Here is a 27,102-nt window from a genome sequence, read left to right on the forward strand (position 1 = left end):
TCCATCATGTGGTCAGAAACAGAGCTGCAGGTCAACATAAATACTTCAATATTAATGTGCTGCATGTCTGTTTAAATGAATGTATACCACGGAGACACCCACACACCTGATGAGTCATTCATAAAGTGCACAGGCCGATCCCATTGCGCATTACATCTCCCCGAGCTGTCACACTAACCCTCCTCCAGCTGAATAATTACACTTTAATTTAGCAAAATTACAAAATGCATAATTCAGCAGGAAATATACCCAAGGTATACAGCGCACACAGCTTTAATCAGTCTTAACAGCTGAATGGTGAGTAAAGAGCAAGAAAGAGATGTGGTATAATATTTTATTCTCATATTTTATGGAATACAAAGCCCCCCGACCCCACCGCCCACCCCAAAAACAGAAGTGTGCACATCAGATGTGGTGGAAACTTTTCAAAGACAAAGAAAAGAACAGCCAAGAGACAAAGGAAGTTGCTTTATGGGTGTAGAAGTGTACGACTGCAGTTTAATGTATAAAAAGTATACCCTCTCGTCATGAGTGAAGCCTTTAAAAAAAGTAGCCACATCTGGCTAGAGTCAGTTAATAAAAACGGCCGCGGCCACAACAGAAAACTAAACATGAGTTTCCTTTTTTTAAAAATAAATCCACTGAATTTTTTTTTCTTCCATTACGACAACGTGGACGTAATCAGTCGTGTGCAACAATAATTTAGCTTTACATGACTGCAAGTTTAGTCACTTTTCTACTCTTTTACACAATCTCTTGCTAAGCTGCACAAAAGGAATGAAGTATTTCTCCCATCAGAGAAGGGAGAGAAACAAAAAAAATTATACAAAGAAAGAAAGAAAGACGAGTAGCAGAAGGGAAGAAGAGAAAAGTCAGAATGCCAGCAGGGCTACAAATTAATATAACCTTATATGCACTAGCAGCCAATCTAGGTCCAATAGTATAGGCTTTTTTCAAAATGGCTTTGTGTGTGATCTAGCCACAAATGCTCCAGTGAATCTTCACCACTGGAATGTTTCCCATCAGGGAGACAAAGCAACTGAAGCACATTAAGTATTTTCAGACAGATCTGGCCCAAGGTCTTCGCTAATCTCTCGACATGAAAATCCACCCAGCTCGAAGACACGCCGGTGTGGGAGAACCACAGACAGGTATAGTGAGTAAAAAATAACATTAGTAACATCACTGCCATTGAAAGCGTACATTTCAATGCATGACTGAGTCAGAGGATAAGGGAACAAACATCCCTGCTCACCCTAAAAACAACAACAAAAAAAAAAAACAGTCACACTGATTATTATGAGATGGTTTTGTTTTAATTGATTTTTCCCAAGAATGAATCGTAATCTTTTCCTGACCACTACACATCAAAAAACACACCAGAAAACAAGTTAACCCAATACGATACACACAATCCAAGGTTCACAGTCCGAGAAGGTGCTGTCTGAAAAACGCCTCAGGTCCTCTGTGTCCACTGGGTAAAGTGTCCGACTCAGTGAAGCGACAGTTTCACCACCCAGAGAGAGTATGTGGTGGACACTGGAAAACAAACTCTTTTAAAAAAGGAAAGAAACAAAGACGTTCAGGATGATGGAGCGTCACTGCTGCCTCATATGTGTTGAACAGCTTTTCTCAGTCGCTTCTTGTAAAGAATAAACAGGCTGGAGCAGATGCTGTCCATGTTTATTCCTTTATTATTGATATTTGAATCCATCCATTCCTGTCCTTTCTTCTCTGGTCTCCTCAGACCATGTATGAGTTCTGATTCTTCAGCTTGTCGAGCTCTTTGCTCTGCTGTCTCAGAAACAGGATCCTGTGTTTAGAAGGAAAACAGTGTATAAATGTGTGGTGTGAACATCAATGTTGGAAATCAGAAAATATAATTAGAGTATGTCCCTCACCTCTGTTCCCTTAGTGTAGCCTGTATTTCACTCACTCTGACCAGGGAGCGCAGGTTTTTCATCTCTGTGCAGAGCTCTGACATGTACAAACTGCCCATGTTGTGGATGTCCTCCCGCAACCGAGCCGCCTGATAGAGAAATGACATGGGTTTCTACTTGCTGATCTATGCTGAATTCCTTCCCTAACAACTTTAAACTACTCCAAGATGTCAAGTTTATCTTCCTCGTGTTTCTTTTACACTTTAACAGAACTCTTCAAAGCTGAAAGAAACATCATTTGCTAATCCTTTGACATTTTTACTTCCAGCTCACATCAGATAGTAATCAGATTGTAACTGTCTTCAACTGAACATTTAATCTTGCTCTGGACACAGGCTGTCCTGTGACATGAGAGCTTGTTTGGTGCAGCACTGAAAAGCATCAAAAATTATGCAGAGATGGAACAGTTCATGGTGCATAAAGGAATGCCAGGGGGATTCAGATAGTATACGGACATGCAGAGAAACGACTATAAGGGTTCATACGACTTCAAAAGTCTGGGATTCATTCAGCAGGAGAAGTGCTTGGAACTCTGATCAGGCTCAAGATTATATGCTGTGAGGGATAACTCTCTCTCTCTCCTCACTGGGCTCTGTACAGTTAACATAACTACTGATCCCAGGTCAGGTGAAATAACTAATAGCTGTTGCTATTTAACAGCTTAAAAAAAACATGCTTATGTATACTGAGTCATCAACACATTTATCAGCAGTGGATGCTCCGTGTGATGACATTGCTGCATGATGTATCTGCAGATCATCTTGACCATGCATACATGCCTGAAGGCACTGGCTTCCGCCATGTGACTGGCTGATAAGATATTTGTATCTACAAGTAGTTGAATGGGTGTACCTTATAAAGTGGCTGGGGTGTGTAAATAGAACTGATTGTACTAATTGTGTGCATTTATTTTCACATTTTTAGTAGGTATGCATGATATTGTCAGCATTGACATATATGTCAGTTTCTGCAGATATTTGCACCTGGTGTATCAAGTTGAATATCAGCAAATACAAATGCATTTATTGGAGTTTTGGGCTGGACCAAGAGACCTAAGTTAGTGGTATCATTGTTTTGTTCATCCTCAGTCCTCAAAGTCTATGGTGTATCCTAAGGACTGAAATTAGTCTCTATGCTCTTCTATAAACTTGACGCATAGTTGACAGACTAGTTTTTGGTGCAAACTACATTTTCTTATTGCTATTGATGGCTAAAATAAGTGCTTAATGTGTATCAAAGTCATCATTGGGAAACTTTTAAAACATGGATTATAAGCTAAAAATATATTTGGAATAAAAATTTTTCAACATTTAAAACAAGTTAGAGAGGAGCTCACTACATAAGCCCTCTTAATTTAAAGGTGTTAAACTAAAAGGGATTTATTTTGCATTGCTTTGTGTTGTCAGCTGTTGAGACACTGTCTTCCTCAGTCAGATAATGTTCCTAGTAATGGTCTTCTCCCCGACTGTTTATCTCTGGCTGCAGGTGATCAAACAAAACTCTGGAAAACTCTCATGTCCAACGGATCGTCATTCTCCTATATTTCACTCTGGTTGTGAAATAGAGTCACATACTGTAGTCTACAAACATGACATGTCCAGACATGACCCTCCAGACAATACATCATAATCTTCCTGGCAAAAATAAAAGCCTACTATACACAGGGATATTTTAACTGGACAAAAGACAAGATTAAAGTTCTGTTTGCACATCTAAATGTCATAGAAACATAAAACTATACTTGTGTTTCGTGACACATGTAATTATTAATATAAAATATTTATATCAAAATATTCTATTTCAGAGTGCCAATGACTACAACTGTTACAATCATGACATTGTTAAAAGTCTCTTGTTGAGATAACTTCAAACCCAGAAAATATAGTTTAATCATTTACAGAATTTGATTGTTATTTTATAGTTGAAAACTTGCAATTCATTTCCCTATTTGTTCACCTGTCATCAACATGTTTTATTCTATTTCAAGCTCTGAAAAACGGTCACAGGTGACCTTGAAAGATTTGGAAACTTGAAGTTAAATGAAGGACTTCCACGACTCTGTTTGTGCAAACAACTCCTTAACCAATCAACACACAAGGACAACTACATTAGTGTACGAATTAAAGATAGGGCGTCTTTGCTCTTCAGTGCTTACTACAAATGGTGAGAAAAAATATTTACATGACTGAAGATCAGTTTGAAGATTCTGCTAGAATTTTGTGAAACAAAATAAAAACTGTCAGCTCTTTCCAACAATCCTGTTTAACCTGGTGGGACAAACTTAATCTTCCCTTTACATTCATGATTCTGCATGCAAGACTGTACCTGTTTCTCAGTGTTCTCTGAAGGCCATCCTTGGATATGTCTGATGAGGTTCTCATCAAAATAAGCTGCCAGGGTGGGGGTGAAGGTGCCAGGGGTGTCGGATGAGGTTTGGCTGGTGCTGCTGGAGGGGATGTGGGGCAACGCTGCACCAGGTAAGTTTGATCCCGTGCACAGAATGTCCTGGCTGCTGTGGTAAGAAAAGAAAGTTAACTTAGTGCATCTGCCTCTCAGGATGCAATTAGGACTGTCTCTTAATATTGATTGGGTCCCAATGAGTATGCCATGCCGGAAACATGTTTGGAGTTTAGAAACGTGTGCATTTGCGCAGCAACAATTCACTTTTCTTGGATACTTGGATAGAAACTTCATTAAAAAATGTTTTCTTGCATGAAAAATGGCCCACATGAACATTTTGGGAAAATTTACTCCTTTAAAAGTTTGTAAAATGATTTGACAGATATTGTCATTCTAGTTCTCAGTGTTGATAGTGTGCTTTTCCTCTTATCACAAACAAATCAGCATATTAGAAAGATGTCTTAAATCTTCTACCTTCTCTGCTGGAGAGTTCTGGGGTCCTCTGGACGCTTCTCCACAGTCTGAGACAGGGAAACTGATCCTTGTTTACCTGACGACATGCTGGCCTGAAGAGCAAAGAGCAGGAAGTTAAAAAAACCAAAAAAGAAAAAAGTGTTCGTCAGTTACAGTCAGGGGGAATCATAACAAAGCAGAGCAGGGAAAACAATAAAGCTGTGAGGCATGAGTAAGGTGAAGTACTTCATTCTACAAATTTTAATTTGTTTTGTTACATTGCTTCTGGTTGGACTCACCCTTGCTTGTGAGGATGTGATACTGCCTTGGTGAACACCCATAAGAGATTTCTGGGTGCTCTGTGGTGTGCCGTTTCGTGGCGAGACATACGGCCGCGGTGAAGAAGCGTCTGATGTCAGAGAGACGGGGGACTGACTGGAGTGCTGGGCTGAAAGAGGAAGACCGATAGTTACATCAACAAACACTGAATTTATGTCTTGATTTTAGAAATTGATCATCACAATTGGATTTTCCAACAATAATGTTCATGTTTAGAGTAAGGAAAAGCACAGTCATGGAATCTGTCTGGAGAAATGGCTGCAAAATGTAGCACCACCAGCAAAACAACAGACCACATAGCTACACTGAAAAGTTTTCACAGGTCAGACCTTTGATCTAGTTCACTTGTTGCAACTGCTGTTTCAGTATAGATGGCTTGGGATGGATCAAACAGCAGGAAAAAAGTCATACCAGCCAGTTACTCTGCAGTTTTCCTACGCAAACAAGCCCCCCTCTTACCACAGCTTTTTTTCAGCCAGTAAAGAAAAAGCATTTCTTTTGTGATAGGGTGCATTCACAAGCACAAAAGCAACCAAGAGAGCAAACTCCTGTTAACACTAAAAAAATATGAAGGAACTCTGGTGGAAAAAAATGTGACATGAAATCATTTTCTGAACAAAAAGTTGCAGCTCTGCTGTACCCCCTAAGTGGACATCCTCTGTCTGCTGGGAAGCACTGAAGAGAGAGCTTTTTCTTTAGCCTGGGACCCTTATTTATTTTTCCCTGGTATGAATCACCTGGTCTCTTTGCTTTTAAGAGGAGGACAACTCTGCAGATAATTGGACCCTCTGTAAAAACCTCCAAAAATCAACACTGAAAGACTCTTTAGAAAGCATGCTCAAAGAAAAACTAGAGCTTATAAGAACAATCACTTGGTTCACAGTAGTGTCATAACATCAGTGCTGGACAATTAAACAAGTTTCAATTTTGGCTTCCCACAATCATGAAAACAAGATAACTGAGATTAAATGACAACTGTGCCGTGTGCCATGTTCCACTTGTTTTGTTCATTGGTTTTGTCATTTGCAGTAAATGGAAAGCAGCCTTACTTCCTTTACCACACAGTGTGCTCTCCCATCAAAACAGTTCTTTAATTCAATTTGGTTCTCTCTGCTTTTTTAGGAGCAGAGGGAATGAATTCAGTGTTTTTGGACGTAGCACTGTCGCACATCTCTGCATGTAGGTGAATGATTGTTTCCACGTCTTGTTTTGTGCATGCACACTCTCAAGAGGCACAAACAAACACGGGCAGGGAGGGAGAGATAGAGACACTAGGCTGTTCTCTTTCATCAACTCTGGGTGTTGCGGATCATTCAAACATTTAAACTGATAAAAATCAAAAGAACATAAAATGTCTGGCTCGTTTTTCATCATGCTTACAATGCTACCTGGACAGTGGTTGAAAACAGTGACGTTTGACATCAGTGCAATTTATTTGCATTACATTTTTTGACAGCAATAATTTGCTATTACCTCTGCCAAAGAGGTTATGTGATTGGGTAGGTTTGTTTGTTTGTTTGTTTGTTTGTTTGTTTGTTAGCAACACGACTCAAAAAGTTGTGGAGAGATTTAGATAAAATTTTCAAGAAATGTCAGAAATGGCATAAGGAAGAACTGATTAGATTTTGGGAGTTGTCCCAATCACCATCTGATCCAGGAATTTTTTTAAAGGATTCTGTACTATTGGGAGATAGGGCTAATGGTAAAGGTCTGCGTTCTCTGAGTGCTTTTCTAGTTAGAAATTAAAGCACAAAGTGGGATAGCCTATATGACAATATATCTTATATGACCTCAATATCATTCAAAATATTTAGGATGTTATTTGTCATAATTTGGCAGGCTTATAGTGCTAATATTTGAATGCTTAAGTACCGTATTTTCCGCGCTATAAGGCGCACCGCATTATAAGGCGCACCTTCAATGAATGACATATTTTAAAACTTTTTCCATATATAAGGCGCACCGCATTATAAGGTGCTACAGTAGAGGCTGGGGTTACGTTATGCATCCATTAGACGGTGCTGCGCTAAAGGGAATGTCAACAAAACAGTCAGATAGGTCAGTCAAACTTTATTAATAGATTACAAATCAGCTTTCTGACAACTCCATTCACTCCCAAAATGAATAAACAACTGTTTTATTATTTTCTCCGAGGTAAAGTATTAGTATTTTCGTGACACAGTTTATCTTTTAACAACAGCAAGGTATAACATGTAGTGCAACATTTATATCACATAGTGGAGGGGAACTTTTCCTCCCTTCAGTAAACACGTAAAAAACATTCTGATGCTGTTACGGTAAATTAAACATTAGTGCAATCACAATATAGTAACACTCGTAATAGTGCAAAGCAATAACAATAACAATAATAACTCAAATAATAACTCTAAAGCAATAGCATAATAACTCAATGTTGTTCACGCGTTAATGTCCATATTCACAATATGACCAACCTTGTTCAACTGTAAACACACAAAAACACGCCTGCAGGCGAAATCGAGCTCAACCGAAATGAAACGCCGTTTTATATATCCCAGCATGCACCGCGCACTACTTCTTCTACGGGGGAAAATGGACTCGGCGGCTGCTTACCGTAGTTGCGAGACCTGTTGCGGCTCAATATTGATCCATATATAAGGCGCACCGGATTATAAGGCGCATGGTCAGCTTTTGAAAAAATTGAAGGCTCTTAGGTGCGCCTTATAGTGCGGAAAATACGGTACTTTTTTTTTTTTTTTTGCATAATCTTTCTGTGCTTTACACACGATATCTCCCCCACAGGCAACGCTCACAGCAGTGAAAACAGATCTACAGATTCCCATTGTGAAACAGGGGGATAAGGTTTGCATATGAGCAGGGATGTTCAGCTTTGATTCCTGACAGCTGATTCATAGCAGTGCTCACACTCACTTCACTGTCAAGAGTGTAATAAGATGCATAAACAGTCACACAAAACTTCATACACTTGGCATGTATTTATAACAATACAGTATTTTTTTAATCCCACAAGACCAAATGAGTCCACTTTTTAAATTAAGACCTTTAAAGACAACACTAAGACTTATAATGCCTTGATTTAAAAATGCATAATGTAAGTCTTTTAGGATCCCATAAGTACCGGGTTTCTGCAGGGTTTTTCCTACATATAAAATTATGAAATGGCAGCCTCCGGCAAATTTTGTACCTCCCCCAACCCTGAAAGCTCTGACAGTAGGAAAACTGTTATTTTCTGGACAAGGATTGCACTAGGAGGATGTTATTTTTAACTGAAATTGCGATATTATGATGTGGCAACACTTTATCATCAACAGTACACTGGGAGTTGCTGCCAAAACTGCCAAAGAGGAAGAGAAGAACTGTGGGTTATCTTATCTAGATTTTCTTCTCTATGGCAGATGCATCAAGTGAATGTGCTTCCTCCACTCCACAAGTGCACAGGCTGGTTATCATGCTATGTTTATCCAGTTAATATTTTGGTAATACCCTTTTCTTAATTGATAAAAGTTGGGCTTTTGAGTGTGTGATCACAAAGATTGACCATCAATCACACATATCACTTTACAGGGAATATCGATCTATATTAGTGATTAGTGGATATAAAACATGATCAAATCTCCCTTAAACCCATTTGATGATGCAGGGAGTGGGAGGAAGGCAGTCAGGTAAACAATGTGAAGCAACAGCTAAACAAAACAGTTATTGATTGTTGTTATTCCTTAGACATTTCACATTTCCTCAAGTCAGGAATCTTCTCATTTTCGCAGATTTTATTTATAGGCTAAATTTTAGAGAGTTTATAGTAGGGATGCACCGATCAGGTATCGGCCCGATCCAGCCCCTCAAAGCTGGATCGGGTATCATGGGAAAGGGCCGATCCGTGGTGCCGATCTAGGCAACCTACCCTTAGCCTTTTTTACAAGGTTGTTTGCACTATTTTCTCACAGAATTGTCACTTTGTTCACAGTATGTGGTTAAAAACACTTGTGTAATACAGTTTTGTACTGGAATGTTACCTCTGATGCACTTTCTTTGTTTTTTGCTCCATTACCAGTCTACGGGGTATTAAAGTTTACAGTTGAATAGTAATTTCTGTAAGTTCTGAAGTATTGTTTTTACCAAACTGCTGGTAAACATTTTAACACTTTATAGTGTAAATATCAACTATAGTTATCTATATGTACTCATTTTTTGCCTTTTACCCAACACAATTACCAGTCTTATCTTACAGTAGGGCATGCAGGTTATTCTTTTAACACTGGTATCGGATCAGTATCGGTATCGGTCGATACCCAAAGCCCAGGTATCAGTATCGGGACCAGAAAAGGTGGATTGGTGCATCCCTAGTTTATAGTTTAGTTTTTAGAGAGTTATATTAAACTAAGAGGGATAAACAGAGTGTTGATGCTTGTAGAATTTGAACTTAACCAAGAAATTAGATCACATATTATTCAAATAGGCAATTTAATACAATAGATAATTAACAGAAAATTGAATAAACATAAAAAACAACCCCGACATAAATAAGGGAAAAAGGTAAACCGACATAAAGGGTAAGTCACACAATTCTTCGGTGAAAATGAATCTTAATTAAAATCAGAGATGACCAATTTAAATTGTTTTTTTAACCTGACAGTGTTTTATTATGAACATAAAATTGAACATTCATTACAGTAAGGGTATTAAAAGCTTTTTGATGTCAGTAACAGTTTTCAAAGAAAAAACTGGTATCATCCAACATCTTTATCAGGAGGTCAGACAAGGAAATAATTTAAAATTAGAATTGGTCAATCAAACTTGAATAGGTGCTTCTCCGGCTTAAATACTAATAGAGCAGAGAACGGTTTAAGGAGAAAAACACTTTTCATAGAATTAGCTTCTTCATTTTTCTCTGCACTAGATCGATGTTTTTAACTTTAAGATGTTTGCAATTTTTCTCCTGGGGGAGTATGGCCCCAGACCCATCTAGAAATCTGCCAGGCACATGATCAGAGTGGTGCCACCTCTGCCTCATTTTTTGTGCCAGAATAAACCCTGTTACCTACAAAGATTTCAGCCTTAGCACAGTGTGACTGACAACTTTAGCACATGTAAACAACCTTTATTTTGAATTAAAACTAATGAAACCTTTGTTGTTTTCCAATCTCTATCTTTAACAGAACATACTGGGAGCCTTCTCAAAATGTAGGTTGTTTAGAAAAACTGTGTCTGCCTGTATACAGTATATTTATTTAAGAAAAAAGCTCAGTCCTAGTAGGTAGGTAGGTAGGTAGGTATGCTATTGTCATTGCATATTTCTACATAACAAAATGTAATTTGGCAACACTCATCAACTTAGCAGCATCAGTCAAGAATGTTCATAAACAATTAACAGTTGCCCAAACAATAAAATGTTTTTCCATAAAAAGCAAAACCCCTTAGCCCAATAAATCTAGTAGAATGTGACTCCAACAAATCTTGAGGGAGATCTAGACCCACAGAAGCAATATACACAGTTAACTTGCCTTAAATGAGTTTCAAAAACTGAGGGTCGTGATGACAAGTTCTGTCTCACATTGCTTTTTTTGGGACAGGGAAAGCAGGGTCCTTAAAAAAACTTGGAAGTGAGTGTTTGTAGCAGATGGTGAGAAAACAGCGAGGAGGCCATACCTTGGTTGGAGTGCTGAGCAGCTGAGAGCAGAGCAGTGACGTTGAAAGCAGGTCCAGCAGTGAGGAGCTTATGAAGCACAGACCGCAAGGAAGCTTGGGTGACAGCAGCTGCCAAGACTGGAGGGAGGAAAGAGGAAACGTACATACACACAGGTGAGTTAGCAAGGACACACGCAACAGGTGAGTGGCACAGACATACACGCATGGTTAGGACAGAAAACATAGTCGAGATAAGAATCATATCAGAGGACAGATTGATCTTTTCACCAGCTGCACGAGCCGAGTTATTTTAAAGTCATTTTCATACTCTGGTTAGGAAAAGCGGAGCAAAGTCACATATTAACACAATCAAAATATTCACAGATCGGGGATGGAAAATACCTTTTAAAAGAGAGAGACTATCAGCTAAAGTTGAAATATGAGCTAACACATTGGCCCGATCACAAGACGGCATCCTATTTCAGCTGTTTTTGAAATAGCTCATTTCAGTCTTTTCCTGCAAGTGAGAGTCACTGAGAAACCATCAATCAAAGGAAAACAGAGTCCTCCTCCTTGAAGCATCATCGCTCTTGAAATTGAAATATCAAATATCAAATCTGTCACATACTCTCCCAAGATTCTTGAAACCTATCAACATTTTCTCCTGTGGTTAGCATTTATCTTTTATCTTCTCTGTCAAATGTGACAGCAGTAATTCTTGTCTTTTTGATTGATGATTCAAACCAAAGCAGATTTCTGCACTCAGGACATCACTCATCTTTAACTTGGAGGCTTCAGAAACTCCTGTAGGTTTAAGTGAACAAACAAAACTATTAAAGGGCTCTCTGACTCTTTGAGACACTTCAAACAAACTTAAAAACACCAGCTAGTTTAGTAACAGAAAGGCCAAAATAACCAGTGATATACCAGCTCTCTCTGCATTCAGAACACGATTCCATAATTTTTTAGGATGTTACTTACAACAACCTTTTTGGACCTATGTTTTCATCGGGTCAAAACAGGGTGCAGCAGTAGACTTTCAGTTTTGTAGAGAGATAGCCGCTAGTTACAAATAAATCTGTGATACAAGGAAATGAGGTGCTGTTTTTCTAATTGTTCTTATTTAACAGTTGTTAAGCTGTAAGATACTAAGAAACAGGCTGACACCTCCTCACAAATGTGCAGGAAGGTGCAGGATTTTGTTTGACTTGAGGTCCCACCCCCTTCCTGCTCACTGTCCCTTATACCTGTTCAGCCCTCTGTCACAGCCACTGCACTGTCATGTGTTTTATTTACAGGTCAGCAAACAATTCAATTAAGTCCCTTTATTATTTCATCAAGTTAATGTGAATGTGTCTGTTGTAGACAGATAAGAGATCAAAGGAGGAAGACAGCAATGTCACCTGGTCCCAGAAAGTCCCTTTTTGTAATACTGCTGCTGTAAGTGCCTTGAATTGCCCCTCCAGGGACAAAGAAAGTTTATTTTACCACAGGTGAACTCCAATCAAGGTCTCGGCAACAAACCAGAGAAATGAGGGGAGCTAAATTTCACGTGTTGTTGGAAAGGGTCTGAATACTGTAATTTTTAATAATCTGCAAAAAAACTTACTGACAATAGACTAATGAGAGAAAAATTAAGTAAGCTTAAAAAGACAGAAACAAAGTCAGAGTTAAGAATAGCTTTTGTGATAGTGGTTGTGAATGTGGCTCGCTGCACTGAGCAATATTCTTCTACAAATGCAGAGATAATAAAACATCCAACAAAGATTGTTTACATGTTAGTAAATGGGTTTTTTAGCAGGTAGAAAACAGGAAAATGCCTATTTTATCAGTCACAGAGTCACTGTTCAGAAGTAGCAGTGCTGTTCAAGGATCATATTGATAGTTTTGCATTTCTCTGTAATTTTGCATGATTTAACTTTATTACACTATCTTTCCTATTCCCAATACAAAATTTAGAAAATAAGTAAATTGCAGATTCATTGATGACTGGATTTTTAACATATAGGAAAAAAAGACTAATAGGCTTTTTTTTCTTTTTATCCCAATGCCCTGTTTCTATTTCCTGTTACCCATGTATAAGTGACAAGGGAACTTGACAAGGCATTAGGGAATTTGATAGTACTATAGTATCCATGTTTGAAATGTTATGCTCTGGCTTCTGTAAACACTTATGACAAACTATTTACTCTCTCAAAGGCTTGTCAGATTTACTAGATGTTCCACTGTTACCAGGAGAAACTAAGATTTTCACTATAGATAAGTGAGTAATTAATGGACGCAGTGTGGACAGCAAGCATCCAATGCTGCAAAATGTAAAGCAATAGCTGATGCTTGCACACCATTAGGACATGCTGTAGGCAGCTCTTCACCAAGGAATCCTAAAACAAACAACTTAAAGGAAACAGCAATCTACTGACGACCCTAACGAGTCTTCTTCTGTGCACTCACCTTCATTAAGTTTAGCCATGTCCATACTGCCGTTGTTCATCTGCAGAGTGGCCTGCAGAGCCGGGAGGAGCTGATGTAGGATAGCCGGGTCCTGCAGCAGGGCTGGTGACGGGGACTGGACAGACTGAGGCACCTGTCCCGAGGAGGAAGAGGAGGACAAGGTGGAAGGGGTGGAACCCAGAGCAGTGGGAGCAGAGTTCAGGCTCTGAGAAGAAGAGGAAGAGGAGGAATGGCCGGAGTTGGATGCAGTGGACTGGTCTGCTGATGTGGTCTCTGTGGAGACAAGGCAGAGGTGGAAAAAAAGCTTCTGACAACACTGAATGCTTTTATATTTGAACTTATACTTTTATCCACAAAGGAATTGGAAGAAGCAAGCAAAAGGTGTTCATATTTCTGCTTTATTTACTTGTGGTGGCTTTGTCCTGCAAGGCCTCTTGTCTGTAGTCCATGTCTCTTGGGAAACTGTTCGCTGCCATCTTAACTGAATCTTTCTGTCGTTGTTCCCTGAGGCAGAATAAATAAAAAGCAACACTGAGGATGCGGGCTGCATTTTAACTCTTCACCCTGAGATATTCTGTTAAGGGAGGTGCACTGCTTGATCTTATAATGAATGACTTGGCAAAAGATAAAGACTCTGCATTATCCTTCAGTGTAGCTTTGTTGATGCTTCACTTAAATGGGCTTACCTCTCCAACAGGTCCTTGGGCTTCTCCCACTGGGAGACTTCAGTTCTACAGTTGTAGTAGTACTTTTTCCCAGAGGAGCTGATGTGTTCTGTCCAGTCATCTGCCGGGTCCTGGTGCAGAGAAAGACGAGATATGATATAGTAGGACTGGAAAGCGAAATAATAATGAGTTGTAAAAAAAGGCTGACCTAGATGTAAGCTGACTGCTGACTTCATAATCTCTATGACGGAGTAAAAAGTTCAAGCACTCCTCAAGTCTGACAAATTGAAACCTAATACAAGGAGTTTTGAGCTGTTATGCAACATTCTTGGTTTAATACCAATCTTTGTTTAAGACCTAAAAAGCAAAAAGAACCTCGGTGAAGAGAAGTATATCTATGGAGTCATTTTCAAAGCTTCTCACAGCTTTCACATGGCCTGACTCTAACAAAACATTTTCATTTGATTATATAAACAGGAATCGAGAAAAAAAACAAGCATTAAATGGTATTTCACATGTATGTATAGGACATTATAAGCAAAGAGCTGTGGTGTATAGCTTTGTCTGAGGGGGCACACAAGTCCACAGTCATTTCAATTCCTCACAGCTGTTTAATCTCAAGTTCTTGCATCACATAAAGAATTAGAATAATGCATGGTCAAACTGATACCAATGTGCAGTGAATTAATGCATTAATAAGACACAGCTGTTATTTCAGGGTGACTTTGTTCTGCAGATACCCAAGAATACAGTTTACAGTAGCCCTTTTTATACCTATTTTCATCTGAAATGTTGCCTGCTCCTACATACCAGCGACCAATAAACAACATCAAGTGCTTAGACACCTGCTGTCATTGCAGCAAATGCAACCACTATTACCACACCTTGCACTCACTTCTTTTAATTGTGTATTGCAAGTAGGCCCTTCATGGCTCTCTGTAGCTGGGAGACATAGCAACACTGATCAGACAGGTTTAAGGAAATCCTGCGTTTAAGGAAAAGTGGGGTTTACTGATAAGTAATTAAACCTTGGGGTTTAATAGTTGCTTTGGCCAGCCAGAGGAGCTGGCCAAAGCAACTAGCACGTTATCTGTCCGTCAACTTCACAACTATCACTGCAGGCTAAGTGCTTAACAGCCGTATTATAGCTAGCAGTGGTGCAAACTCGCATTGGCAAATCAAATGGCACTGAAAAAGCTACACAGGGTCATTTGCCAGGAAGGCAGTATTTTCTTTCTGAGGGAGGCCTGAAAACATACTGCAGCTTACATATATACTAGTTAGAGATGCACGATATTATCGGTAGTATATCGGTATCGGGCGATAATAGCTCAAAAAGTTAATTATCTGCATCTGCCAATAGTAAAATTTACGCCAATGTGTACGGCCAATAACGTGACAACATAATTAAACGCACGTGATAACGCCGGACATGCGCCAACAACAAACTCAACATGTAAGCTATATGGGAGAAGTCTGAGGTGTGGGAACAAGACAGCAACATAGCTGTTTGCATCGCTTGTAAAGTACATCAGATGCGTGAAGGAGCACGACAACATGCCTTTCACACCACCAGTTTAATTTTGCATCTAAAAAACCGTCAACCTGATGACTACAAGGACTATAAAGAATGGCAAAACTTCGTGCCAGGGAAAACTCGGCAGCAGCCTCTACTTAAAATTATTCAGCAAAGCTAAAAAATACAGCAGTGACCACCCAAAGGTAAGGAGCTGAACAGGAAAATCATTGAATTTATAGCTCTTGATAATCAGCTTTCAGCATGGTGGAATATACCGGCTTATGATGCATTTAAAGCCCCGCTACGTTATACCTAGCAGGCACTTATAGCCTTACCTGAACTGCAAAACTGTGTGTCCAGTCACGTACAGAAGCTCCATGTTAAAACTAAACACATTAGCTTCACCACGGATATATGGACACTAAGTGTCCGTCCTGTTAGCACGTTTAGCCTCACTGCCTCCATGGATAAATGAGGATTTCACTCTTAAAAAGTCTGTCCTACACTCACAGGAGTGCTCACTCAGCAGCTGCAGTTGCAGCCGCTTTTGATAACATGTTTGGGACATTGAAAATAGAGAATAAAAGAACGTGCATGTCATCCTATGTGACATGCTCGAAACATGGCCAAAGCAATGACGGACTTCTGTGTGCCGTCTCCCGTGCACACTTGAAGATGCACAAAGGTGTGTCCAGCATTGGAGATGTGGGTGTCACTGTGTTGTTACAGAGCTGTTTACAGTGAAATGCCCATTAAACTTGGTTGCTTGGTTAGTTTGTACTGTTTAAAGCAGAATCAGGAGAACTACTTTAGTTGAAGTTTTATTTCTGTTTATCTTGAGTCTCAGAAATTTAGAATCATAATTAAGCTCTGAACTATAGCTATAAAACCATGAACTATAGCTAGATTTTTTGCAATCTGTGTTGTTGTTGTTATTTAAAGCCCTTTGTCAGGAGTATCTCAGGGAGCCATCCTGCAAACTGGCTGAGTAATAAGGAGAATCAATCTAAATTCATAAGCCATTTCTTTTTGCACTGTGGAGCTCAGTGTCAGCAGGTTATTTTGCTGCTGCTTATTGCCCTCAAAAATGGAGATGACTTTGGCTGTAATGTTAAAAATACATGTAAGCATGTGATACACATGTAACCCAACGACATTACTGTAAGTTTGTCATTAGTGTATGGCTGTATTTGGAAAAAAAAAAAAAAAAAGAAATTTATCCTTCAGTTCTTATTAAAATCAAATGTTTTGTCAGTTTGTACAAAAATAGACTACCAATGTTTTAAAAAATTGTAGTCCATGATAGAATTGGTGTTTTTAACAGTGGAAAATTTGTAATTAAATGTCGGTATCGGTCAAACTTTGTTTCAAAATATCGGCATATCGGCAAAAATCTAATATCGTGCATCCCTAATACCAGTGTGACCTATGGTCCAGACTTGATTGTGATTAATATTCATATGAATAATAATATTAAAATTAATAATGACAACTGTTTATAAAGCACTTTAAGAAACACATGTTTATCAAGTGTTTTGACATGTGTAGACCGTCAGTCTATATCAGTTTATCAAGAAATTGATGCATAGTGATATTACTGTTGCTGCATACTGTTGCATAGACTGCATATCGTAATGTGTCATGACTTACACCTGAACACCCACCCCTGATGTAAATGGAAGGTTTATTCATTTATTTAATATTGAAAACACCAAAGCATTGTTTCAAACAGTCAGTGGCATGATGGAAGAAACTGTGTGGAGTAGAGCCTGACTGATATGAGATTTTTGGGGCCAAGGTCGATACCAATATTAGGGGCTAAAAAAAGCCGATATCTGATATATCGGCTGATAACCGATATATAAGCCGATAACCGATATATCGGCTGATATATGAAATAAGAACATCGATATACACAGGATATATACTGTACATGAACACAAATGTGGACATGTGAATTAAGAGTTGCATTTATCTTTGTTTATTTCAAAAAGATACAACTCAGACGATGTTAAAACGCTGTATAATAGTCCTATATTGTGGCCATGGACCATATTAGACAGGAAAATGATAAATGGAGAGCCATATTTTCATTGTTGTGAGAAATATGCACACAGAATATTTTCACAGTGTGTTTCTTGATAACCCTGAAGAAGGCCACAAGCTTAAATGCGCCTGTTTTATGAAGTTGTTCTCTAAAGATCTACTATTAGTGAAACTTTCTGTCTCCACACTTGGCAGAATATGCCACAGGAAAGATAAACACCGTATGAATGCTTTACTGGTTTGTGCTTTTCAAATTAAAAGCCCAGTTTAGCATTTTTATAGAGAAACTCCATTCACTTGTACAGAACGCTTTATTTTGAAGCTGTACACTGTTCCACTGTCCACTGCATCAAGTAGCTTTTAGGGGGGTTTATTAAGGCAAAATTTATGAAGAGGGACAGGGCTTTGACAGCAGGGGGATGTGGCTTACATGCAGAAAACTCGCGCCCTGTGTGAAAGCCGCACCAGCAGGAAGCGGAGCTGACACGCGTTGCATACGCAAGCAGCAAAACACGCTCCCAGTCTGAAATGGGCATTAGTCCTCTTCTCTGCTGCAGCCAAGTGAGTCCGACTGCAGCAAGGACTGCTGGGCGAGGACTGGGCTGCCTGTGAGTGCTTAGGGACGGGGTGGGGCCCACGGCAGCACCCACTGCTCACTGAGAAGAGCAACAACGATACGTGCTTTCATGTCAGAGTCTCCAAAACTCTCCAATAACACCAGAAAAAGTCGCTAGTTGCTTTTTTGGAAAAAGAGTCACTAGAGGGGTCTGAAAACTCGCTAAATATAGCGACAAAGTTGCTAAGTTGGCAACACTGAGTGGAGGAGAGCTGCTGCTGCCCTCGCTTGTGTCTGAGGGGGAGGGGCCAGGCACTCGGGCTGAGTTCAGCAGGGACACACACAGAGCGACAGAATCCTCGCGCAGCAAAAAAGTTAATATATCGGCTACATATTGGCGATGTTGATTCTAGGGGTGACAGCTTCAATTCGATTGGTCGATTAATTGATTAGAAAGCTTTAGGTCGACCAAGATCACCCTGGTCGATGTTCTTGTGTTTCAAATACATGGGCCAGACGGGGCCATCGAACAGGCCACAGGGTGGATCTGGCACCGTGTAGTTCCTAGAGCACCTCCTCTTTTTACATTCTTCATATGGGATGGAAATAAAGTAACGTTGGTTCAGCACATCAATCAAAGGTTCGTAGGTGTAAAGCAGAAAGCCTTCCACAATAAGGATGTGAGTCCCCTCCTCCTTAGTGTCAGACTTTGGGACGATCTCAGTGTCCAGGGTGTTATTAACGCCATGAGATTTCTCAAACTTAACTGGGTTATCCAACCATGCGTAGATCATACTCATCATGGCATCCATGTCCAGAGCATTGATGACATCGTACTGCTTAAAGCCATCTTCACCAACTTCAATCTGATCGTGGGGCTTGAAGAAGTCATCCTGATGGACCACACAACAGTTGGGCAGGTTTTTGATCAGTCTGTTGGTGAGGGTGGTTTTCCCTCCATTGGTTACGCTGCCGATGCCGATGATGTACTGCATGATTTCAGAGCTCGTTAGAAAGTCGCCGAGAGTTCAAAACGTTAATAAAACCGGTCAGGGATCGGAATGCTCAGACGGGAAGAAAGCTTAAAAAGAGAAGGTTGCAGCAGGAAACGTCAACTACTCGATTCCTCCACGGAATCAACCAGTTCAGTCAAATATTTAGTCCAAAAACATAATAACATCCATAAAGATAAATGGACTTGTTCTGCATGATTTCAAATTTGCCACTGAGGTCAATAGGTCACTGTATTTGCTATAATAATGTGTTTTTTCCATTGTAAGCACTGCTATCTGGAAAAATGTCTGCCAACCTCTGACCTTAAGATTTACACCTTATTTGACCAGTTGCGACTGTCCTACTCTGTATATAGCCTACAGTAGCCAGTAAGGGCCTGAGTTGAAGGGGACAGCCTGTCATCTTATATGGCAGGCAGGGTTGTCCCGATCCCGATAATAGCATTTTTAATTGAAGAGAGATCGGAAATTTGATCCGATCAGCCTAGTCGATCATTTCCATCAGCTGTTGTAGACGGAGCACAATTTATGCCAGGCCGTAAATGCACCAGTAGCGGTAGCAACATTAGCATCCCTGTGTTTAAACATCAGCGGTGTGGAAAAACTACAAACATGAGAGTGAAAACAGTCCAGTGGCCTCTTGCAGAATCTGTAACACAACTGTTTCACAAGGTGGTAGCAGCAGAGCAGCACTTAACTCCACAAATTTGATCAGTCATCTCCAAACTAAACATGCAGTGTAATACAGTGACTTCACTATAGCAACAGGCAGCTTTACCGAAGCAACACACTCTGGACTTTAAGAGGAAAGACAAGTACCCTCGAGGGAGCGATAAAGCCAAAAAGATAACAGAAAAGGAGGTTGAAGAGGTTGAATTCATCGCTTTGGACAACCAGCCCATCTCCGTGGTGAAGAATTTGAGTTTTTGTTGTCTTCTTGAGCTTTTAAACCCACGCTATGCCCTGCAGTCTCAACATTACATTACTGACACTGGCTTACCGGAGCTGTACAACAAAGTATGTGACAGCATAATAGAGAATTTAAAAAGCAACTTCACTGCCGTTAGCTTCACTACAGACATTTGGGGCTGTGATGTTTGCCCCAGGTCACTGCTGAGTCTCACTACACAGTCCTCCACCTTTGAGTTAAAGCGCGCAGTATTACATGCACGCCAGTTTTGTGGGTCTCACACAGCAGAGCATGTAAAGCAGGCCATCGAGGATGCTGGTTTTCCTAAACAAGAACCATAACTTCATTTTAAAGTAGAGGTGGGTAAAGAAATATAAGTGAGGGAAGAAAAATTGATGTATCAGCTCTAGTTGCACTGTAATAACAAGAGTGCCTTGTATTTGATATTTGGGTTATATTGCATTATTAATGTTTTGGTTCATCTCTCAGATTAAGCTGCTTCATTTTAACACGGATCGTTGTTTTGTATCTGTGTGATTCATATGTTTTGACCCAATTCAAGTCTGTTTACACCACTTTAACGTTGAGTTAGGATGTTTAATTTTTTGAGTTCAGGTTTTTTTGTGACTAATACAGTCAAGTTAATTACCACTTCTAAGTGGAATTATATTATCATTATTTTATTTCAAATTCATTGATTGAGTTAATTTGTTATTGTGACTATTGGCAAGGCTGTTTTGACCACTTTTAAGTGAAAATGTAACTTTATTTTTTTTGACAAATGATTAAATTGAAACAGAGCTATTACACCATTCTGAGCAGAAATGTGGTTTTATAGGTTTTACAACAATGTTGGCTGTACTGAGTTAAATGGAATAAGTCTCAGATATCTAGTTGTTATTCAGTTTACTTCAGTTATTTTTGTAAACAAAAACAATTGAAACTCTAATCTAGGTAATGATGAGTATCGGATCGGGACTCGGTATCGGCAGATATTTAATATTAAAATATCGACTCGGGATCGGCGGCCAAAAATGCTGATTGGGACAACCCTAATGGCTGGAGCTGATGACTATTTAACTATGAAAAATTGTAAAGTTCAATAATAGTAATATAATATTAATAATCTGTAGCAATGTAAATATGAGTGCAGAATATACCAGTGTAAAATTAATGTATCTATTTTTCCACAATAACAGATGCTTTTAATTTTTTCAGCTCATTAATTACGCCAAAGTTTTAAAATTGCCCTTTAGTATATTCACTTCTCTATTTCTGCGCAAGTAACACTGAGAGGTCTCATCTAAGTGTCACCTTTCCATAGAGCCCAAGAGGGTGTCTGTGTGTTGCACCATTCAGGAGTAACAACTGTTTTATTGTAGGTGTATAGACTGGACTTTTCCTCATAGAACAGGTGTAAATACTCATTTTCTGTTTCACTGTTATCAGTTTTGAACCTGAACTAGCTAAAGCCCATTTCAGACTGGGAGCATGTTTTGCTGCTTGCGTGTGCCACACAAGTCTGCTCCGGCTCCTGTTGGTGCGGCTTTCACACAGGGCACAAGTTTGCTCCATGTCAGCCGCATCTCCCTGCTCTAAAACCCTGTCCTTCTTCATAAATTTTACCTGAATAAACCCCCCTATAGGCGACTTGATTCAGTGTATAGAGCAAGTATGTCTGGAAATATTCAAAACAAAAGCAATCTGTACAAGTGAACGGAGTTTCCCTACGGAAATGCTAAACCGGGCTTTTAATTTGAAAAGCACAAACCAGAAAGCACTTACTGTGTTTAAATTTCCGATGACATATTCTACCAGTGTGGAGACAGAAAGCTTCACTAATAGTAGATCTTTAGAGAACAACTTGATCAAATAGGTGCATTTAAGCTTGTGGCCTTCCTCGGGGTTAACAAGAAACACAATGTAAACATACTCTATGTGCATATGTGCTACAACAAGGTAAATATAGCTCTCCATATTTCATTTCTCCTGTCTAATATGGTCCATAGCCAGATGTGGTGCACAGAAAAAATAGTTGAGACTTTGAATCTCTAAACTCCACACTTAACAGGTAAGAGCTTTACAGCCTGAACAGAAACTTGCAATCATGGCAATGCATGTCCCAGCTTTTTTATACATGTACAGGTATATTAGTTGCAGTAGTTTATGGGATGCAGCCATCTCTTTGGATTAAAAAATTGGTATTAAAAGTGTCTGTTATACACCAAATTGTACAGTCCTTGACTACAACTGTATAAAATTAAGTGCTGTAATGTATGATCTGCTTTTCATGGTGGAGAGCAGGTAGTGAAGTAGGTTTTGGCTCAATAAAAGAAAACATTTACCATAAGCAGAATACTTGCAGTGCACCTCTCCAAAGTTGCAAAATAGGAATAATCTAATTTACAAGTGCAGGCCCACAAAATATAAACAAATTTTTTCTGCTGCTGCTCACAACTAAACTGTTCTGGGCTCCTAGGAAGGAGGAGAGAGAAGGACAGGGTCATAATCATCAGCTGGCTTACGTCAGCAAAAGATAATCTGCACATTAAAATCTTCCTGCAGCTGATCTTTAAAGTATCTAACTCAGAGTAACCAAGCCTGATTATATGGTAAAGAAAAAAGCTGAGGTTTGTTCATGACAGTTTTTGATATTGAGTTTTGATTTTCCTACCTTGGTTTTTATGATTGGTTTGTTTGTAAAAATCTGATGACAGCAAGAACTGGACTAAAGGTCAGTGGCAACCAGGCATCATTTTGTCTACCTCGATTGTGAGGCAGGACAGAGCTTGGCACTGTTGCGCTATGCGGAATATTAAAGGCCAATCTTCACCTGTTGAAAAGCACACCGAACATTGCTTTACACTCCCAGATGACAGGGGAGGGAAGAGAGAGGAAAAGAGTGCGCGTCCAGGATGGAAAAAGAGAAGAACATCATTTGCACAACGAGAAGTAACTATTTACTTGTGTGAGAACCATGCTCACCTGCAAAATGACTTCCAGCGCTCCTGTAATTGTCGCTCTATAAACATTGTTTTTTGAGCTGAAGCATTTTATTAAAGGACAATAATAATAAAGGATTAATAAAGGATTAAATGAAGTGCCTGTAGAAGCACGCACTCTGCTTCCACATGCACTCCAACAAGTGCTTGTATAATTTTTACTTTTTTTGTTTGGACACTTGGCGGTAATACCGTATACCCTGGACAAATTTGGGAAGGTATGACAGTATTAAAAAACAGATACCACCCAATCCTAGATGCCAGCACTAAAAAAAAAGCCAGCTATGGACACAGGCCCTTAAGAGCTGGTTCCTGGAGTTCTGGTCTTTATTTGTGAAAAACACATCACTACAGCTTGCAATTTGTCATCTTGAACTGAGTTGTCAATTCAATCTTAACAGTACACCACAATGTTTACTCTCAGAATAGTATCACTGTTTACTCTAAAACCATGTTTGTGACGAAAAAGGGTGGAGAAAGACTGTTAAAGAGGCACCACTAGCCTCTATACCCATGGCTAATTTGCCCCCATTCATTTGTATTGCCAGGCTTAAATAATCCAAAGTAATCCAGAGAGTCATGGAAATAATAAACGGGATGCCATTTGCGTCAGAGGAAGGCAAATGAGTTCTGATTGTAGGCTGTCATTGAATGAGCATTTATGTCTTGCTTGGATGCATATGCTAAATGCCATAAACTTGGGATCTGACTGCCCAAAATGGATGTTTAAAGCAAGGTATAAACAACCTCTTACAACCAGTTTCACAACAGACTACTTACATGTTTCTGGTCTTACAGCTTAGTTTAACAGGTCAGGGACAAAAGTTTAAAAATCAGAACCTTATAAAATCTGATCAGCCTGTCTTCTTGGTACAGTAAGCATGGTGTACAAATACAATGTTTCAACCATGCCCTGTCACTGAGACAAAAGTGTCTGCACACGAAGAGAGAGATGCATCATCTACATCATGGCCCACATACCATGATCGAAAGTAACATGACAGCAAATTCTAAAGGAAATCCTGAGGGTATAACATCAGATAACAGTGGACAACATCTTACCCTGTCTGCAGGCTTGCTCTGAGTCGCATGCGAGTCTGAGCCGTGGTGGGAGCTGTTGTTGTGAGAGTTCTCCTGAGGAGAGCCACTGGTCCCTGCAAATGAAGCCATTTATGAAGTGATGGGGGATACACAAAGTTCTGCAGTGGACTGTATCTTGAATAACTGCTAACTGCCTCCAAGTGATTTTTTTTTTAGGTTGACATTATTTACACATTATTTATTTACACATACAGTATAGCTGTATTGTGATCTAATGGCTGCGGGATGAAAATAAGTTACCAAATCTTCAGTCTGTGTTCCAAGACAGTTTTTGACATTACATTTTGGATTTACAGCTAACTCTGAAATTCATCAAAAATTTTATCAGATAACAGTATTATTCACACTTAGCTGAGACTGCAAGCTCTTAGTTTGCCTACAGCCAAGAAGACCCAATGTTTTACAAGTATTTTTGTCTTAAAGCACTGCAGGACTGATGTGCTGCCTTTTCCTTCCTCTAATCAGTCAAGACACAACTCAACACTGCATGCATATGTATGACTATCTGATCTTGACTTACCATTTTTACCTCTGACAGCATGAGAGGTTTTTGCCTTGCCATGTCCTGCTCCATCTCCATGCCTGCTGACAGGACTTTCGTCTGAGCGTCGCAGCATCTTGTAGGGGGGTGTTGGGTCTGAGGAGCCATCGCGCACCTTGTCGTAACGGTGAAGGCTGCTGGACTGGCTCTTTGGCTGAGATTTATGGGTCTGGATTAAAGAAAGCATGACAGAAAAACACATTCAGATTTATATTAAAGCCTTCTCATGTGTATTTTTCTTCACAGTTTAAACTGACATGAACTTTTATGGAAAATGTAGTGCAGGCTTCAGTGATTAGGTTCAACAGCATTGAGTATAAAAGCATGCATAAACATGATTGATAACCTCACAAATAAAATGCAGCTTTGTTGAATTAAACGTTTTACTCATGATTTGAATTACTGAGATTGCCAGACTTTTTTTTTTTTTACAAAAAACACCAGGATCATGCATGCGTCAACTCTTGAAAACAGGTGCTTTTTTGCATCAACTCAGTGGAACGTGGACATTTTGAGCTTATGGCCAAATCTTCAGTCTCTGAAAACATTTATTGATCTTATTCTAATGAGGCAATTCAGGAGTTGGCAATACCAATATTTGGCGATGTTTAAGGGAGTACTGTAAATGAATTTCTTGTTCCTTGTCAAGTCAAATGTATCAGCAAAACATTTATTGTGTTCAAATGTACTATGGTTTTCAGGATAACAAAATTTTGAACTTTGATACACTACTAACATCCTAACAATATTTATAACTGTTTAAATACCAAAGAAACTAAAACACAGAAGTACAGCGCAAGAAATACAGGGTTATTTCTTATTTATCAAGAATTGCTAGCAAACTTCTGCATGCTGTCTTAAACTGAGTCCAAACAGCATGCCTGCATCCGATGGCATGTCAAAGAGCACAGCATCCATTAAAGAAAATAGTTCTCTGACCTGGAAAGTTTTCCCTTCCCTTTTTCACAGTTTTCCCTTGTTAAAAATATAAAAACTGGCACTTTTATTTTGAATGTGGACGAACAGAAGTGTGGTGCTTCGCATTAATGATCCAGCTCCACTTTTTAAAGCAAGCTAACAAGCTGTCAAGTGAGGTGAATAGATTAAAATCAAGGAGTTATTCTTGTCTGATGCCTTGTTATATATCCCTCTTTAGTAGTTCCTTGCCCATCTCAATGCAAGTGAAAGAGAGGAACATAGGGAAAAGGGCAGCGGGGGAAAACACTGTTCCTCATCATGCTGTCAGGATACAATAATAACAAAGTATTTTGTTTGGGATGTTTAGCAACTAATGCCTTGGCAACAAACTTGTGCAATGTGGACTGTAAACACAAGTCTGAATTTTTGATGGATTCATTACTTTTTTTGCATCTAAATTATTTTATGAAAAAGCTGCAGGTTTATTTCATAAAGCTTTGTTCCTCGGAGGCACTATCTTTATTTTTTTAAGGGAATTTTACAGTTTCAAAGCACATGGTATTGGTCAGAGACATATTTTAGTAGCAATATAGAATAATAGAATAGCTAAAGTTTTAATGTGGCCACATAAGATTAGATGCTTATATATTCTCTTTCTGGAAATTTAATTAGATAGAATCTTACTTTTCAAAAATATTTGAGCACATAATAAGTTTGAATTGGGTATATGAGTTTCATACAGTACCATATTAAGATTATTACTGATCTCTGAATTCACAATTACTACTAATAATTATCAGCCTAACCATTAGACAGTGACAGGTGATCTTTAAATGATCGATCATGACTTACCTGATAGGATTGTGAATCCCTTCTGTCGTTGCACCTTTAAAAACACACAGAACAAACAGTCAGTTAGCAGTTAACGGTTTTTTTAACCGTCCAGCACTTTTTCCTACACTTTGGCTAATTAGCTAATAGCTAAGTTAGCTTTATTTTCCACCTTAGCGACAGCAGCTTTTTTTATTATGCTACGGCAATAAAATGCCGGTAGTGTTGTATATATAACGCAAGCATTGTCTTTTGTGTATTCGAGGGTTAATATTAACTTTTTATACAGCTAACGGTTCGACTAGCTACAGGAAATACCGAGAACCCAAGGCTAACTGCAGGCTGTTATCGCTAGCCGTTAGCATCGATAGCTAATGGTCAGACGTTACGCTGACCAGCTAGCCTACAAAAAGACGTAAACCCTACGCATACTCTTCTATACTTCGAGTTTTTGGCTTGATTTACCCATCGCTGACTCTTGTTGGTTTCCTTGCATACATCACCATCAAGGCCGTGGTGATGTATGTATGTGTGTGAGGGGGAACCGTGGCCTCCTGTCTGTCTGCTCTCTCAGTTCTCTTTTCTTCAGCTTCCTGATATCTTACTCTCAGACTCTACGGACAAATTCAAGCCTACAAGCCGAGCAACGAGCGCCAGCACTGCATAGCGGGTGGTCTTTATTAAAAACCACCCCAGTGCATCATCTGACATGTAGTTACGGTATGAGCTTGGCTTGGACGATGTAGCTAAGCGAAAAGCAGCAGAGTCAGGAGGAAACGGAGAAGACGGAAT

At 39.3% G+C, this 27,102-nt stretch overlaps 2 protein-coding genes across 4 annotated transcripts; both read right to left on the bottom strand.

The window, feature by feature from the left end:
- Positions 1-332: 332 nt before the first annotated feature.
- LOC121520045 (WW domain-containing adapter protein with coiled-coil-like) lies at positions 333-27,102 on the bottom strand. Of its 3 annotated transcripts, none has more exons than XM_041803269.1 (13): positions 26,776-27,102; positions 26,332-26,365; positions 24,541-24,730; positions 23,982-24,073; positions 13,895-14,004; positions 13,615-13,712; positions 13,209-13,481; positions 10,779-10,895; positions 5,093-5,241; positions 4,815-4,906; positions 4,266-4,449; positions 1,902-2,029; positions 333-1,813 (listed from the first exon to the last, which is right to left on the bottom strand). In XM_041803269.1, exons 1-13 carry the CDS (start codon positions 26,814-26,816, stop codon positions 1,744-1,746), a joined length of 1,578 nt encoding a protein of 525 aa, XP_041659203.1. In that variant the 5' UTR covers positions 26,817-27,102; the 3' UTR covers positions 333-1,743. The 3 variants fall into 3 exon arrangements, with proteins under 3 accessions (XP_041659203.1, XP_041659204.1, XP_041659202.1); XM_041803268.1 differs by having other exon boundaries at positions 335-1,813; positions 4,266-4,452; XM_041803270.1 differs by lacking the exon at positions 10,779-10,895 and having other exon boundaries at positions 4,266-4,452.
- On the bottom strand, positions 18,444-19,118 carry LOC121520673 (nicotinamide riboside kinase 2-like). The gene has a single exon (XM_041804236.1). It carries the CDS (start codon positions 18,987-18,989, stop codon positions 18,444-18,446), a length of 546 nt encoding a protein of 181 aa, XP_041660170.1. The 5' UTR covers positions 18,990-19,118.

This window comes from Cheilinus undulatus, linkage group 13 (assembly GCF_018320785.1).
Source record: "Cheilinus undulatus linkage group 13, ASM1832078v1, whole genome shotgun sequence".
Classification (NCBI taxonomy): domain Eukaryota; kingdom Metazoa; phylum Chordata; class Actinopteri; order Labriformes; family Labridae; genus Cheilinus; species Cheilinus undulatus.